The following is a 17,039-nucleotide window of genomic DNA, read 5'->3' on the forward strand; positions in this document are numbered from 1 at the left end:
ATAGCCAATGGTCTGAAAACTTATTTACATTTTTTCTGCAAAAAAATCTAAAAACCTGTTTTTGTTTGTCATTATGGAAAAGAAAAATGAATTTAATACATTTTAGAATAAGGCTGTAGCATAAAATGTGGAAAAAGTCAAGGGGTCTGAATACTTTCCGAATGCACTGTATCATGATTTGAAAATCCCTCTGTAGAGTGGGATTCAATGGCCCCCCCACCAGGTCCCTGGGTCATATTCAAATTTGTCCAATAAGAAAAGCCTGTTTCGGTTTTCCGTCGCAAAACATTTCGCTTTGGTGTGCACTAATAACTACGACCATGATGTTAAGCCGTTTTGTCTCTCCTGTCATCCCCCAATTTCCACCAAGTTTTCAAATGTGGCTCCTTCAACACAACTGGTGCCATTCAATTAAGTAGGAACTTGTCCTTCATATGCTCAACTTCGAAGCTGAAAATGCTAATTTAGTCAAACTTTGTTGTTGTTATAAAAGTAATCAAATTACATTTTGTAATTCTAAAAGCTGGAGAACAGCAGTATTCATTTATTCAAATTCAAAAACCATAAATTTTAGGAAGCGCTAAAGATAATTGAATATACACATCCTTATCGGCCAGTCCAATTGTGACCATTTTAAAGATACACGACTTAAAGTCAGACTCAGTAAGTCTAGTTCATGAAGTCAAACATAAAAATGGCAAATTTGTTATTCTGGTTTAACATTTCTCTAAACAGATAGTAAGTAAGTAGCCTTGCACAAGCCTTAAGCAGAATGGCTTATATCTCCTGTTTCTGTAATGTGAGGCAGCTTGATGTACAAGTACACCCCTTGGAAAGTACACTAGTCTATCGCAGTGCAAAATTGACAGATTAAAGCTTAATTTGTTGGATAACTATTTGAATGCTCTATCACTGCTACTCGTGAGGGGAATGGTTAGGTGGGTTATGGAAAGGTCAAAGATCCGAGCTCAACTTTACTGAGCTGGCTTTAGAGGTAAATTTGACGCCATTGATCCAGGTATCAAGAGCGGAGGAGCGCAGCGAACTTCCTCAGAGTAGTTAGTCGCGCGCGAGGATCAGCAGTGCTTTGCTGTCTAACATCTTGAAAGCACTCACACCAAACCTTTTTCAAGGTTCGTTTTTGGTTTGCATTAGCACCAAATGGTCAGAGTGGTGTTCTTGAACAATCCACACCCCCGTCTAATGTGATAGGATGACTTTAGTTATTTGAATAGTGATTCCATAATTGCTTAATTAAACATGATCTTATCTCTGTTGTTAACTTAATAGGAGCACGAGGTATAGTCAGGCATTACAGGTGGATAAAAGCCTACACAGACAACAGCCCTTGCAGGGTAATATTGATTGCTATAATAGGAATGGTTCTAGATGTGTCTGAGTGTGCGCCACGTTTGTGAGCTGTGACTGTAATAGGATTACTTAACAACAAATAAATAACAGTATTATGTTTAGTAGAAGACTGTTGATAAGTTGTCTCAATATATCCGACTTGCTGCCTCATCAAAAATAAAATACACCTGCTAGCCAGCACCATGGAGAGCTGCACCGTTTAAGTTTAGACTAGTTTATTTTACAGTTGAAGTCAGAAGTTTACATACACCATAGCCAAGTACATTTAAACTCAGTTTTTCACAATTCCTGACATTTAATCATAGTAAAGAATCCCGGTCTTAGGTCAGTTTGGATCACCACATTATTTTAAGAATGTGAAATGTCAGAATAATAGGAGAGAGAAATATATATTTCAGCTTTTATTACTTTCATCACATTCCCAGTGGGTCAGAAGTTTACATACACTCAATTAGTATTTGGTACCATTGCCTTTAAAATGGTTCAACTTGGGTCAAACGTTTTGGGTAGCCTCCCACAATAAGTTGGGTGAATTTTGGACCATTCCTCCTGACAGAGCTAGTGTAACTGTGTCAGGTTTGTTGGCCTCCTTGCTCGCACACACTTTTTCAGTTCTGCCCACACATTTTCTATGGGATTGAGGTCAGGGCTTTGTGATGACCACTCCAATACCTTGACTCTGATGTCCTTAAGCCATTCTGCTACAACTTTGGAAGTATGCTTGGAGTCATTGTCCATTTGGAAGACCCATTTGCAACTAAGCTTTAACTTCCTGACGGATGTCTTGAGATGTTGCTTCAATATATCTACAATTCTCCTGCCTCATGATGCCATCTATTTTGTGAAGTGCACCAGTCCCTGTTGCAGCAAAGCACCCCCACAACATGATGCTGCAACCCCCGTTCTTCACGGTTGGGATGATGTTCTTCGGCTTGCAAGCCTCCCCCTTTCTCCTCCAAACATAACGATGGTCATTATGGCTAAATTGTTCTATTTTTGTTTCATCAGACCAGAAGACATTTCTCCAAAAGTACAATCTTTGTCCCCATGTGCAGTTGCAAACCGTGGTTTGGCTTTTTAATTGCGGTTTTGGAGCAGTGGGTTCTTCATTGCTGAACGGCCTTTCAGGTTATGTCAATATAGGACTTGTTTTATTGCGGATATAGATACTTTTGTACTGGTTTCCTCCAGCATCTTCACAAGGTCCTTTTTGTTGTTGTTCTGGGATTGATTTGCACTTTTCGCACCAAAGTACTTTCATCTCTAGGAGACAGAATGTGTCTCCTTCCTGAGCGGTATGACGGCTGCGTGGTCCCTTGGTGTTTATACTTGTGTACTATTGTTTGTACAGATGAATGTGGTACCTTCAGGTGTTTGGAAATTGCTCCCAAGGATGAACCAGATTTGTGGAGGCCTACCACTTTTTTTCTGTCTTGGCTGATTTCCCCATGATGTCAAGCAAAGAGGCACTGAGTTTGAAGATAGGCCTTGAAATACATCCACAGGTACACCTCCAATTGACAAATTATGTCAGAAGCTATCAGAAGCTTCTAAAACCATGACATTATTTTCTGGAATTTTCCAAGCTGTTTAAAGGCACAGTCAACATAGTGACCCACTGGAATTGTGATGGTGAATTATAAGTGAAATAATCTGTCTGTAAACAATTGTTGGAAAAATTACTTGTGTCGTGCACAAAGTAGATGTCCTAACATACTTGCCAAAACTATAGTTTGTTAACAAGAAATGTGTGGAGTAGTTGAAAAACAAGTTAATGACTCCAACCTAACTGTATGTAAACTTCAGACTTCAACTGTATTAGCCTATCGTATTATCCGACTTGGTATCTGTTGTATTATTAAAAATTAAAAAAACTGACATTATGAGCTAGAGTTTCCGAATGTGTAAAGGCCAGTGTCTAAGTCACATGCTGAAGATCCTGCCCACTACTGCAGAGGTAAGGTTCAAAGGGCCATCCGTCCCTCCCACTAGGCAACCGCTCCAGGGTGAAGTTTCCCCTTGGTACAGATCTAGGACCAGCATCCTATCCAGGATCAGTGTCTAGGGACTACACCTACATAACCTGCCACACTCACGGGACATGCCGTCCGAGCCACCCGAGCGCGCCTCTGGAGGGGAAGGGGGCAGTGGGTCCACCACGATGTCTAAATCAGACACCTTCCACGGGCCGAGGGGCTTTCGCACTGTGTCCGCCCCTGGACGAACGTGGTAGATAGGGATAGGAGTAGGGGTGTCACCCCCCCCAGTGGAACAAAGACAATCACAGGACACCACAGCACGGGAGAGGGAAAGAAGGAAATAACAGAGGGAGGGAAACACAGGATACACCACAGAGTAAAAAAGGGGAGAGAAGAAGGTTAGAGGAGGAGAGAGAAAGAAAGAAAAAAGTAATGAAGGAGTATCAACTGTAAAGCCTGTAAGGAGAGAGACATGGGCTTCAGGATCACTGGCGATGGTGATCATGGGGGACCAGAGGATTTGAGACTGGGAGGTTGTTCTTCAGCCTCCTGATGCATACTGCCTGCTCTGGGCAGTTTAAATATTTAAGTCAGATGAAAATTATCCTTTGTCGTGTTAAATTATGCTCCCCCATCAGATTTTTGGATGCAGTTTAATGGTAAAACAAAAGAAAATATTTAACAGATCACATAAGTTAAAACAAAGATCCTGCTATATCCATGACATTCGGTAGAAATATTCTATCAGATTTACAGGGGAAATTACCATGCAAATGTGTAGTCCTAACTGTCTGATAATGACTTGGACCAGGGATGCAGCACTCTGTGTTTGCTGGTTTTTGGTATTTTAAATCAGTACCTGTTCTAAACCATGCATGCCTGGGACTATTGGTGACGAGAATTCACCAATTGTGTTCCTGGGGGGAAACATAAGGACTACAGTTGTTCACGGGTGGCTTGGAAGCTCAGTAATTAGTCTGTCTTCATGTGTCCGTCCCAACCACCAACCACTACCATACATCCATCGTCAAGTCATTATGGCTGTGTTGAAGTAGAGCCAAAGACAGAAAGAGTACAAACGTAAAGAGATAAAAGTTATCTAAGTGAAAAAGAGATTGAGTCATAGGAGAAAGCATGACAGAGCAACAAAGACATGTGGGTAATATGTCAAGTTATTAGAAAACCAACCACACAGTGTGCTCCGAGGATAAGTTTGATTTAAGTACAGATCTAGGATCAGCTTCCAGTGCCCCAATCCTAACCTTAAGCATTAGTGGGAATAATGCAAAACTGACCCAAGATCAGCATCTAGGGGCAACTACACCCTATACCATACCGGGTGAAGTGTCTCCATGATGGCAAGGTAGACCAACCTGATTTGGAGCGGGCATGATTGGCTGGGGCGTTGACACCCAGCGTCTGGGGTTTCATAGGTTCGGGGGGTCCAGTGTAGCCTCCCTCTTGTCTACCCGGCAGAGGGACCTGAATGTAGGGGCCCACGGCTGCCACCCGGCCCAGAGTCCCTGGGGCCGGCTGCGGAGAAGGAGGCCCGTTGGTCTTGTTTAGCTTTAGGGAGAAAGAGGGGACCACAGAGAGAAAGCGTTGTGGAGGGAGGAGAGCGAGAGGGGACCACAGATAAAAAGGGATGGGGAAAGCGAGGGGGACCACAGAGAAAGGGAAGATGGAAGGAGAGATCAGGGTTAGTATCAATATGAAGTAATGGATCCCATCGTAAGTGTGTGTATTGATGTGTATTGAGTCTTGTTATTCTTTTCTTGTATTCGGTCCTGTTTAAGGGAATACACTATCCTGGGTTCTAATCGGTTTCTGCTCTCTTGCCAACTACTTAGGCATTGGCAATGAGAGACAGGGAGTTGGCATGATGCTGATAGCAAACAGATTGGCATTTCACCAGCTTTTGAATGTCCCAAAAGAGCCAACAGAAGTGAGCTTACCCATACATATGACAGGTGGGTAGGAGATTGTTTGTGTCCATGTTGTGCACTCCTAACCCAGGTTTTTATTGTAAGAGGCTATATTAATGCATATGTTTGCCGTGTGTGTGTGTGTGTGTTCCTTAGTGTCAGTGTGCATTGTCCGTTCCTAGCCTTACAGGTAAGTTCTCTTTTTGACGTGCCTCAGCTTTTTTCTTATAGAGGCGCTCCCGCAGCTCGCCGATGCGCTTGTCCATGAGGGTCACCTCCATGTTGCGTTTGTTGAGCAGATCCTTTTGCTGCTGCAGCTTGCTGTTCTGATCCTGGTTCAGCTTATTCCGGATCTGAGGGTGACACACACACACACACACACACACACAGAATAGGAAGACAAAGAGTTAGCACACAGGTATGAATATGGGAAGTAAAAATAGGCCCACATGCATGTGTGCCCAAACATAACCCTAATAATCCAAAAGTATATTTAGCATCTATTTCCATCTAGTTTGCTGTCCACAAGCAGCAGGCAGCAGAGTTGTTTCCCCATTGTGAAGTTTTTAAGTTGCACTTTTCTGAAAAGCGCATCAGTTCACACAGAAGAAACAGCTAAGGATAGTCCTTTGCATTTGTTTTGCCTACCAATCCAATGCTTTTTAACGCACGGGAAGGAGTGCAAACTTTTGGAGAACAGAGATTATTCGGACACAGGGAAAGAGTCGAAGGGTAGCGTTTTAGTGAGTCTGAGGCGGGGTTTATTTTTGGGGCAGTCCTACTCCTTCGCTATTGTTTTGTTCATTCGACAGGATTGAGAGAGAGAAGTAGATAGGAGAGAGAGCCATGCTCGCAGCGGTAGTAAACAGTACATGTGATCCAGAGGCAGTGGGTTAGATTTCTGGACCACCCCACTGAGGCCCCTGGGCCCAGTTTTTCACAACATTTAATCCATATCAAAATTATTCTGTGTTGCGTTAAATTCTGCTCCCCTTCAGATGTGGTCCCTCTTCTTTTGGATGCAAGTATAACACTGGACCAAATCTCTAACATATCACATACAATACAACGAACACATCGCGTGCACATATTTTACAGATGTAACAAAATGCTTATGTTCCCTAGTTCCAACAGTGCAGTAATAACTAACAATACATGCAAATCCCAAAAATCAAAAGAAAGGTATTAAGAAATAAAAAAATCTTAGAATGAGCAAGTAGTTGGCTAGTAACAGTGACTGAAGTTCAGGACAGTGTATTGGGCAGAGGCGGGCGAGTGGTGACCATTTAACAGTCCGCATTCTAGCTAGTCGCAGGGTGAACAGGCCGTGGCTCGGGCGGCTGAGGTCCTTTATGATCTTCTTGGCTTTCCTGTGACTCCGGGTGCTGTAGATGTCCTGGAGGGCAGTAAGTGTGCCCCCGGTGATGCTTTGGGCTGACAGCACCACCTTTGGAGAGCCCTCGTTTACGGATGGTGCAGTTGCCGTACCAGGCGGTGACACAGCCCGACAGGATGCTCTCAATGGTGCATCTGTAGAAATTTGTGAGGGTTTTAGTGGCCAAACCACATTTCTTTAGCCCCCTGAGCTTGAAGAGGCACTGTTGTGCATTCTCCACACTGTCTGTGTGGATAGACCATTTCAGGTTGTCAGTGATGTGTACACCAAGGAATTTGAAGCTTTTCACCCTCTCCACTTGAGAGGTTATTTTCCTGGCACCACTCCACCTGAGCCCTCAACTCCTCCTTGGAGACGGTCTCGTCGTTGTTGGTAATCAGGCCTACCACTTGTGTCGCGTGGCCACGCAGTCATGGGTGAACAGGGAGAACAGGAATGGGCGCAAGCACGCAACCTTGTAGGGCCCCCGTGATGAGGATCAGCATAGTGGTGGTATTGCAGCCTCCCTTCACCACTTGGGGTCGGCACGTCAGGAAGTCCAGGACCCAGTTGCATAGGGCGGGGTTCAGACCCAGGGTCACGAGCTTAGTGATGCGCTTGGAGGGCACTATAGTGTTGAAGGCTGAACAGTGAACCATTGACATTTGGGTAAAATTAAGGTGAACAACATTGAATGGGGGAACAGAACTGACACAATACAGGATCATTTTGATCGGGATCAAACATTGGCCACTGGAGCAGAGGGTTTGTGATGGCACTTTAGTTCAGAACACTAAACTCTACCTGCAGCTCCTGGTAGAGTTTGCGCAGCTCCAGGGCTGCAGTGCTGGTGACCTGTCCTCCCAGCGTGGACTGCAGGCCGTTGAGCTTTCCCCGCCGCAGGTCCTCTAGCTGCAGACTCAGCTGCTCCACCCGCAACACAGCTGACTGCAGCTCCACCTGCTTTTCCTGGAACAGCCCACTCACCTGCTCAATCTCTGCCGCTTTAGGGGTGGAGGGAGGAGGATTTAGGATTTAGTTCAGCACACATATAGGGGCGGTTTCCCACACATTTTAAGTCTAATCCTTGACTTAAAAGCATTTTTCAATGTACTTTCAAATCCAGGACGAGACTTAAACTGTGTCCGGGGAACCACCCCATCAAAAGACAACCTGATATATTTAAGCAACAAGGCCTGAGGAGGTGTGGTATATGGCCAATATACCACGGTTAAGGGCTGTTCTTATGCACACCGCAACAAGGAGCGCATGGATACAGCCCTTAGCCGTGGTATATCAGCCATATATCACAAATCTCTGAGGTGCCTTATTGCTATTATAAACTGGTTACCAATGTAATTAGAGTAATAAAAATGTAATGTTTTGTCATACCCGTGGTATACGGTCTGATATACCACGTCTGTCAGCCAATCAGCATTCAGGGCTCGAACCACCCAGTTTATTCAAAAAAATAATTGAGGATGACAAAAAAAAGTTAAATGACTTATTTTCATTGTGGATAACATGGGACGCACATACACACACGTGGACACACAGTGTAGAGGGGAGTTGGGGTGAGATGGATGGTCACAGCGTACACGTGGCTGAGTTGGGCGAGAGTGTTTATACATGTGTAAACTTACACAGGTTGCCGTTGATGACTTTGCTGTAGTCCACCTGGCCCCTCATGGCGCGGATCTTCTTAAGCTTGGCCTCCTGGCTCTCCACGCGCTCCTTGAGCCTCTGCAGCTTCTCGCTCTCAGACACCGACTGCTGCTGCCGCCGCTCCTGCTGCTTCAGGTAGCGCAGACGCTGCTCCTACAGACAGATCGAGGGAGAGAAAAGAAAATGAGTGAGAGACAGAAGGAAAAAGGGGGACAGGGAAGGAAAAAGAGGGACAGGGAAGGAGTGTAGCCTAGTGGTTAGAGCATTGGACTAGTAACCGAAAGGTTGCAAGTTCAAACCCCCGAGCTGACAAGGTACAAAATCTGTCGTTCTGCCCCTGAACAGGCAGTTAACCCACTGTTCCTAGGCCGAAAATAAGAATTTGTTCTTAACTGACTTGCCTAGTAAAATAAAGGTAAAAAATAAAAATAAAAAAAAAAGAGGGACAGGGAAGGAGAAAGAGGGACAGGGAAGGAGAAAGAGGGACAGGGAAGGAGAAAGAGGGACAGGGAAGGAGAAAGAGGGACAGGGAAGGAGAAAGAGGGACAGGGAAGGAGAAAGAGGGACAGGGAAGGAGAAAGAGGGACAGGGAAGGAGAAAGAGGGACAGGGAACGAGAAAGAGGGGAAGGAGAAAGAGGGACAGGGAAGGAGAAAGAGGGACAGGGAAGGAGACAAGAAAGAAAGCGGGAGATAAAAAGGGATGGAGAGGGGGGAGAGAGTGATTAGAAATGGTCAACGGTCTTCAACCTGATGCATAGTGAACACATTTGAAGGTCTGAACATCCTCTGCATGTGTGCATGGACAACACAGCAATCTGTAACAGCATGTGACATTCGTGGTTTAAGCCCATGTTACACTTCATACATACACTCCTCAGGTCACAAACGCACACACCTGTGTTGCACACTTTGATCACACATTGTTGGCAGGAAAGCACACACACGACAGTCCTCATAAGACCCTGATATACAGATGAGCTTCCATCTAATAGCTAAAAGTGCACATCTATTCATCATTAATAATATAAACTGCTGTCCATATAAGAAATACATTAACGACTGGGTCTGAACTCTGAAGGAGGAAAGGAAAAGGAGGAGGGATGACTTCATCTCTCTCAGAGTTTCTCAACTGTGTGTTGCTCTAATTCAAGTTCCAAGAGAGGAGATGACAGGCCGATGTTTCCAAATGACTGCAGGGTTTCAAGTAGACCTACTTTTTAAAATAAAATCACTTCTCTGCCATTTGGCACACAGAGGTTCCCTGCACGGCCAAATCGGTCAATCATGATGACGACCTAGTTTGTAGTCGAAACATTGTCCTTGTCTTAAAGACCTTGGGAACATCATACCAGTGTGAGGATTTATAGTTTTGTTCTACGTTACCCTTTCAGATCCAGCACCTGGGAAACCTTTTATTATTATGGGTGTGTACAGAAATATAGACTGCCTACATATTATCTCTTTGTCAATGCGTTCCTCTAATAAGAAGCCAAATCTACTAACAAGGTAAAGACTCTTTACAGTTGTTATAGCATTGGCTAAGCTAGCTTGAAGCTATTCCACAACGCTGGCTAGCAAGCCGCTGAGGCGAGCACTACAGCTAGCCGAATAGCTGGTGAATTATAGCGAATGTGGACCCACTCAAGACCAACAGAGAAATGTCCTTCAGTGGAGGTAGGGTGAATTTGGCTGGCTGGACCACAAATGCAAATGGATAAAATGAGAAAAAGAAAATGACAACCGCAAGAATGCACACACAAAACCCTGCCTGCCTCACTCTCCACATAATGGGATTCAGCACCATGTCTCTGCAATGGACAGCATTAATCATGCGCGCACACACACACACACACACACACACACACCAGTAGCATGCCATGGCAGAACGCATGCTCCCTAGTCCCTACTGAATCCAGAAGTGTTTGGATGTGTTCCAAATGACCCCGTATTCCTTATAGTGCACTACTTTTTTAAAAAAGGGCAAAAAATGAATAAATGTTGTCACATACCCAACACTAACTGCTGGACTGCATGCAGCCCTAATGTGCCCTACATAGGGAATAGGGGTCCATTTAGGATGCAGCCCTTGACTGGCTAAGTGAATAGAAGCTATAAAATGGCCAGAGCTGCAGTGGCCTCACTGACACCCAACTACTCGGCCCCATGACTCAGATGACTGAACAGTTTGAACAACTGTTGCAACTAACATTTCTAACGTCTTCCCAATGATATTTCACAAGATATAGGCTTAACTAAACATGTGATTATCGAGGTCATGACATTTAAATATTGGCATAAAAAAAATTGTATTTCCACGGTCATAAAAAGTGCCATTGAAAATTAGAAATGAATGTCATTTTTCTGTGTTGTGCAACATTTTGCAGGAAATAATACCATAATAATGCTGGGCTATAACAAAAGCATGTGACCCTTTGCTTCCCTGAAAGCCTGACGTCTTCTGACATCGGCCGTCTTCTTATGGATGGAACATTTCTCCCCCACTACACACACACACACTACCCATAATGACAAATTGAAAACACGTTTTTAGAAATGTTTGCTAATCTATTGGAAATGAAATACAAAAATCTAATTTACATAAGAATTCATATCCCTGAGTCAATACTTTGTAGGAGGACCTTAAACAGCTATTAGAGCTGTAAGTCTTTAAGAGCTTTCCACACCTGGATTGTGCAACATTTGATAAATTATTATTTTCAAAATACTTAAAGCTCTATCGATTTTGTTGTTGATCATTGCTAGACAACCATTTTCAAGTCTTGCCATATTTTTGACTTCAATCTACTTAAATCTAACACAAGCACTCAGGAACATTCACTGTCTTCTTGGTAAGCAACTCCAGTGTAGATTTGGCTTTGTATTTTAGTTACGGTCCTGCTGAAAGGTGAATTTAAGTCCCAGTGTTTGGTGGAAAGCAGACAAAACCAGGTTTTCCTCTAGGATTTTGCCTGTGCTTAGCTCCAATACGTTTCTTTTTATCCTGAAAAACTCCAGTCCTTAACGATTAAAAGCATACCCATAACATGATGAAGCCACAACTATGCTTGAAAATATGGAGAGTGATACCCAGTAATGTGTTGTATTGGATTTTCCCTAAACATAACACTTTGTATTCAGGACAAAAAGTGAATAGCGTTTCCAGATTTTTTTGCAGTGTTACTTTAGTGCCATTTTGCCAACAGGATTCCTTATTTTCACTGTCAATAAGGTAACTATTATGGAGTAACTACAATATTCTTGATCTATCCTCAGTCATTCAACTTTGTAACGGTTTTAAAGTCACCATTGGCCTCATTGTAAAATCACTGTGCAGTTTCCTTTCTCTCTGACAACTGAGTTAGGTATGTTTTAAATGTCACATGCACAAGAACAGTGAAATGCTGCAGAAATGCTTTGGTTCCTTTCCCCAGACCTGTGCATCGACAAAATCCTGAGTTCTACAGACAATTCATTCCACCTCATGGCTTGTTTTTTTGCTCTGACATGCACTGTCAACTGTGGGACCTTATATAGGCAGGTGTGTGCCTTTCCAAATCATGTCCAATCAATTGAATTTACCACAGGTGGACTCCAATCATGTTGGAGAAACATCTTGAGGATGATCAATGGAAACAGGATGCACCTGAGCTCAATTTGGCGTGTCATAGCAAAGGATCCGAATACTTACGTAAATAAGGTATATTTATCAAAATGTCTAAAAACCTATTTTTTCCGTGTCATTATGGGGTATTGTGTGTAGATTGAGGGGGAAAAAACTATTGAATCCATTTTAGAACAAAGCTATAACCTAAGAAACTGTGGAAAAAGCCAAGGGGTTTGAATACTTTCCGAATGCACTGTACACAGTGCTCTTTCCATGACAGTCTGACCAGGTGAATCCTGGTGAAAGCTATGTTCCCTTATTGATGTCACTTGTTAAATCCACTTCAAATCAGTGTAGATGGGGAGGAGTCAGGTTAAAGAATGATTTTTAAGCCTGGAGACAATTGAGACAGATTGTGTATGCATGCCACTCAGAGTGTGAATGGGCAAGACAACATATTTAAGTGCCTTTGAACGGGGTATGGAAGTAGGTGCCAGGCGCACCAATTTGAGTGTGTCAAGAACTACAATGCTGCTGGATTTTTCACGCTAAACAGTTTCCCACGTGTATCAAGAATGGTCCACCACCCATAGGACATCCAGCCAACTTGACAACTGTGGGAAGCATTGGAGTCAACATGGGTCAGCATCCCTGTGGACCGCTTTCGACACCTTGTAGAGTCCATGCGGCGACGAATTGAGGCTGTTCCGAGGGCAAAAGAAGGGGGTACAACTCAATATTAGGAAGGCGTTTCTAATGTTTGCTATACTCAGTGTATGATCACAAGTCATACACAATATACAGAAAAGTATGTGGACACCCCTTCAAATTAGTGGATTCGGCTATTTCAGCCACACCGGTTGCTGACAGGTGTATAAAACCGAGCACACCGCCATGCAATCTTCATACACAAACATTGGCAGTAGAATGGCCTTACTGAATAGCTCAGTGAGACTTTCAACGTGGCACAGTCATAGGATGCCACCTTTCCAACAAGTCAGTTCCTCAAATTTCTGCCCTGCTAAAGTGGCCCGGTCAACTGTAAGTGCTCTTATTGTGAAGTGGAAACATCTAGGAGCAACAGAGGCTCAGCCGCAAAGTGGTAGGCTTCACAAGCTCACAGAGCAGTACCGCAGAGTGCTGAAGTGCGTAGCACATCTGTCCTCGATTGCAACACTCACTACTGAGTTCCAAACTGCCTCTGGATGCAACTTCAACACAAGAACTGTTCATGATATCGGTTTCCATGGCAGAACAGCCACACATAAGCTGAAGATCACCATGCGCAATGCCAAGCGTCGGCTGGAGTGGTTTAAAGCTCACTGCCTTTGGACTCTGGAGCAGTTAAAACGTGTTTTCTGGAGTGATGAATCATGCTTCACCATCTGGCAGTTCAATGGACAAATCTGAGTTTGGCGGATGCCAGGAGAATGCAACCTACCCCAATGCGTAGGTCCAACTATAACGTTGGGTGGAGAAGGAATAATGGTCTTGGGCTGTTTTTCATGGTTCGTGCTGGACCCCTTAGTTCCAGTGAGGGGAAATTATACGCTACAGCATACAATGACATTCTAGACGATTCTGTGCTCCAACTTCGTGGCAACAGTTTGGGGAAGACCCTTTCCTGTTTCAGCATGACAATACCCCGTGCATAAAGTGAGGTCCATAGAGAAATGGTTGGTCGAGATTGGTGTGGAAGAACTTGAATGGCCTGCACAGAGCCGACCTCAAGACCATAGAACAACTTTGAGATGAATTGGAACGCCGACTGCGAGCCAGGCCTCATTGATGTGCTCTTGAGAAAGGCACTTAACCCTAATTGTTCCAGGGTTGCCGTTAATAATGGCAGACCCTGGCCTTGACCTCACTCACCGAGGCGGTCTCAGGGAGAGCGGAATATTCAAAAGACAAATTTTCAATGCCCACATGTATTAATACACACTTGTACGTGTGACATAGATCAAATAAGCACCCAGCAAATTATTATAACACTAAAATAAAGTGCAATATGCATGTGAAATCAATGTGACTCAGACATTATAGGCCTATGCTATAATGTTTTCTTACATTGAGAAATATATGCACACTTGTGTTAACTCTCAAAGGGGGTGTGTCTGTAGCACAGTGCTTCTCATTTCCCATTCCGGGGTAATGTGATGGGCTGTCACTGTGTAGAAGCTCTCTGAAGCCCTGGAGGTCCATCCATCTGTAGTAGATGGCCAATTCATTGACAACTTTGTGTACTACCCGTTTGCTTAAATGAGTGCCAGAGGACGAAGTTTGTAACATGGCTCAAGCACCTTTCACGAGGTGCTGAAACCCCCTATTCTCCTCAACCACTGAGAATAGGGACATATCTGTAGATATAGACATACCTATCACTGATGCAATTTCTTTGGTCCGGTCAGAATCCTCTGTGAAGGGCTGCTGCTTGAATGGAGAGGGGAGACGAAGTCGTTGTTTTTTTTTTGCGTTTCCGTCTTGCTCCGGTGGTAGGAATACTTGGGTGTTGGCAGCTGCATAGGCTATTCTCGTTGAGCAGTAGCGACATACTCTAAGGTCTATCGCCGTTGTAATCTACTGTGAAGTAAACATTTAAAAGATGGAGAATCCTCCTGGTTTATCGATCCCACCACTCGCCATTGTACAGAACTACTTCCCGGCTGCGCCTCACAAAAGGACAGTTTGAAATTAGCCAATTAAGATTAGAATTTTGATTACATGCGGACAGTTTCTAGTTATTTTTAATGTAATAGCCTGAAAGGTTTTTTCAGCTGATTTACTAAAGAGGCAACGCAGCATCGGCACAGTGTTTTGTGTGTTTTTAAAAATACCGGTATCCATTCGGATTTACAGTGCCTGAACGAACTGAGGTCGCAGCACCAAACAGTTCAGTAAAAATGTGTACCGTTGCACACCAAATTAAAACACTTTGAAAATGTTCTAGATCATTCACTGATATCTATTAATTAAAATTATATGCAATTGGATTCTATAAATTGTGTTAACATCAGGAAATCTGATGTGAAACCTGCCCCATACATTGCACTCTGTATGAAAATCCCTTAGAAATGCATCACGTCCAGAAAAGAGGTACAGGTAACCCATTTTCACAAAATGCCTTCATAATGAGTGCACCAAAGCTAGAAAAAGTCTAAAAAATAATGCTTAGCTATTGCTGATTTAACCATAGGGTCATAGAAATTTATAGAGATCACAACGTTGTATCTGTCCCATTATGGAGTCTGACTTCAAAGGCACCACCATTTTGAAGTGGTCAATTTCCTCCTTCTACGAGTTAGTAAAAAACTTAAAGGGTACATACTGCCACCTGGAGTGTGTTATTTGAACCAGAAAAAGTCAAGGTTGGCGATTTACTGCCACCTACAGTTATGGAATATTCGATCACGAGTATTATTGACTAATCCCTCCTGATGACCTGCAGAGAATTATGTGAATCTTCCTTAACCCATAGGTAGTCCCACCCGGTTGACTACTTCAAAATGGTTAAAGTCCTCAATGGCGCAACCCATGCTAAAACAGGCTTTTGGGCACTAGCGTCCTCTATAACATAAGGTACACATTTTCCAATATGACTGCCAGCTAAATATTGCTATGCAACAGACTACAAGTGACAACTATAAAACCAATACACTACTAGATTTGAATCTCTTGAACTTGTATAATTTCCCAATATGACCAATTTCCCTCAAACAAGTAGCCTATGTAGTTTTACCATTTGTAACATTGTTGTTTCAATGATGAGTCTACGTAAATCATTAGCTATGGACGGCAAAATGTTTAAGATGAGATCCACGCAATAGAATGTTCCATTGTTGTTTAATAGTCATTTTCAATGAGCATGTGAACATTACAACTTGTCTCAACATTCCTTAAAATCAGTCTGCAAACATTCTATTGCATAAACTCCCATACAACAAGATACATAAACGTGGAGAGGGTATCATATCTATTTGCTCAGGGTCTTGTGGGGAACAATTTATTACCATCAAACCACCCCAAAGTGGACAAATCTCTAATCAAGGACAGATTTAGACCTGGGACACCAGGTGGGTGCAATTCATTATCAGGAAGAACCAGCAGCACTCTGGATCTCCAGACTGGGATTTGAATACCCCTGGAATACAGTAGCTCTGACCCTCTTATAAGGCTTTTCTCCCAGTAAAGAAAATGATGTCTACACAAACACACAATAGGTTACCTTGGCAACAAGCATCTGTTGCTGGGCCTCGATCTGCTGCTGTTGCCGTGTGGCCATCTCCTGCAGCTCCGCGAGCGTGAGCTCCACGCGGGGGTTCCCCACCTACACACAGAGAGTGAGAGGGAAAAAGAGACCATAGAAAGTGAGAGGGGGAGAGAGAGAGAGAGGGAGAGAGAGCGATTGAGAAAGGAAGAGGGGGAAATTTAAAAAAAAGAGGGCGAGAAAGAGAGAAGGGAGTGGCAGAGAGAAAGAAGGGATAGGTGGAGAGAGAGAGCAGAAGGGAGTGGTAGAGAATGAGAGAGGGAGAGAAAAGGAGTGGTGGGAGAGAGATAAGGGAAAGAGAAGAAAAAAAGGGAAAGAGACATTAGTAGGGATGTTCTGATGTGTTATCCATTTGTTTATCTCCTCCGCCCTGAAGAGGAATTCGGCATCCCAAATGGCACCCTTTCCCCTATAGCCCAGGGATCTAGTCAAAAGTAGTGCACTATAGGGATTAGGGTGTCATTTGGAATGAAGCCGAAGAGCCAGAGCACATTGGCTCAGCCAGAAAAAGAAAATGAGCTACAGCGGTCAGCAGCAGACCCATAATCTAGATAGAAAAACCCCACACTAACTGAGGGGAGGACAATCAAAGCATAGAGATCGCCCAGTGCTGGGATGGGCATTACTTCAGTAGTGGGTGTCCACAGTATAGCCTACAAACAATTAGCCCAGGGCAGCATTTGCACAGAAGTTTGTTTTGGGACACTGCAAAATGTTGCCGGTGGGTATATCTATTTACTAATTATATTTATTTACATCTATCTATCCATTCATTAATCTATTTACTCATTAAACATTAACATTAATATGGAGTTGGTCCCCCACTTTGCTGCTATAATAGCCTCCACTCTTTTG

General features: G+C 43.5%; 1 protein-coding gene across 1 annotated transcript in view; it reads right to left on the minus strand.

Annotated features, from left to right (window-relative positions):
- The window catches only part of ppp1r13bb (protein phosphatase 1, regulatory subunit 13Bb), an 81,937-nt gene that overhangs the window by 18,370 nt on the left and 46,528 nt on the right, over window positions 1-17,039 (minus strand). Inside the window, 5 exon segments of the mRNA XM_064925057.1 lie at window positions 4,724-4,916; window positions 5,464-5,628; window positions 7,455-7,654; window positions 8,294-8,468; window positions 16,143-16,244. Of these exon segments, the coding sequence (XP_064781129.1) occupies window positions 4,724-4,916; window positions 5,464-5,628; window positions 7,455-7,654; window positions 8,294-8,468; window positions 16,143-16,244 (835 nt within the window).

This window comes from Oncorhynchus masou, chromosome 19, assembly GCF_036934945.1.
Source record: "Oncorhynchus masou masou isolate Uvic2021 chromosome 19, UVic_Omas_1.1, whole genome shotgun sequence".
NCBI classification, from domain to species: Eukaryota; Metazoa; Chordata; class Actinopteri; order Salmoniformes; family Salmonidae; genus Oncorhynchus; species Oncorhynchus masou.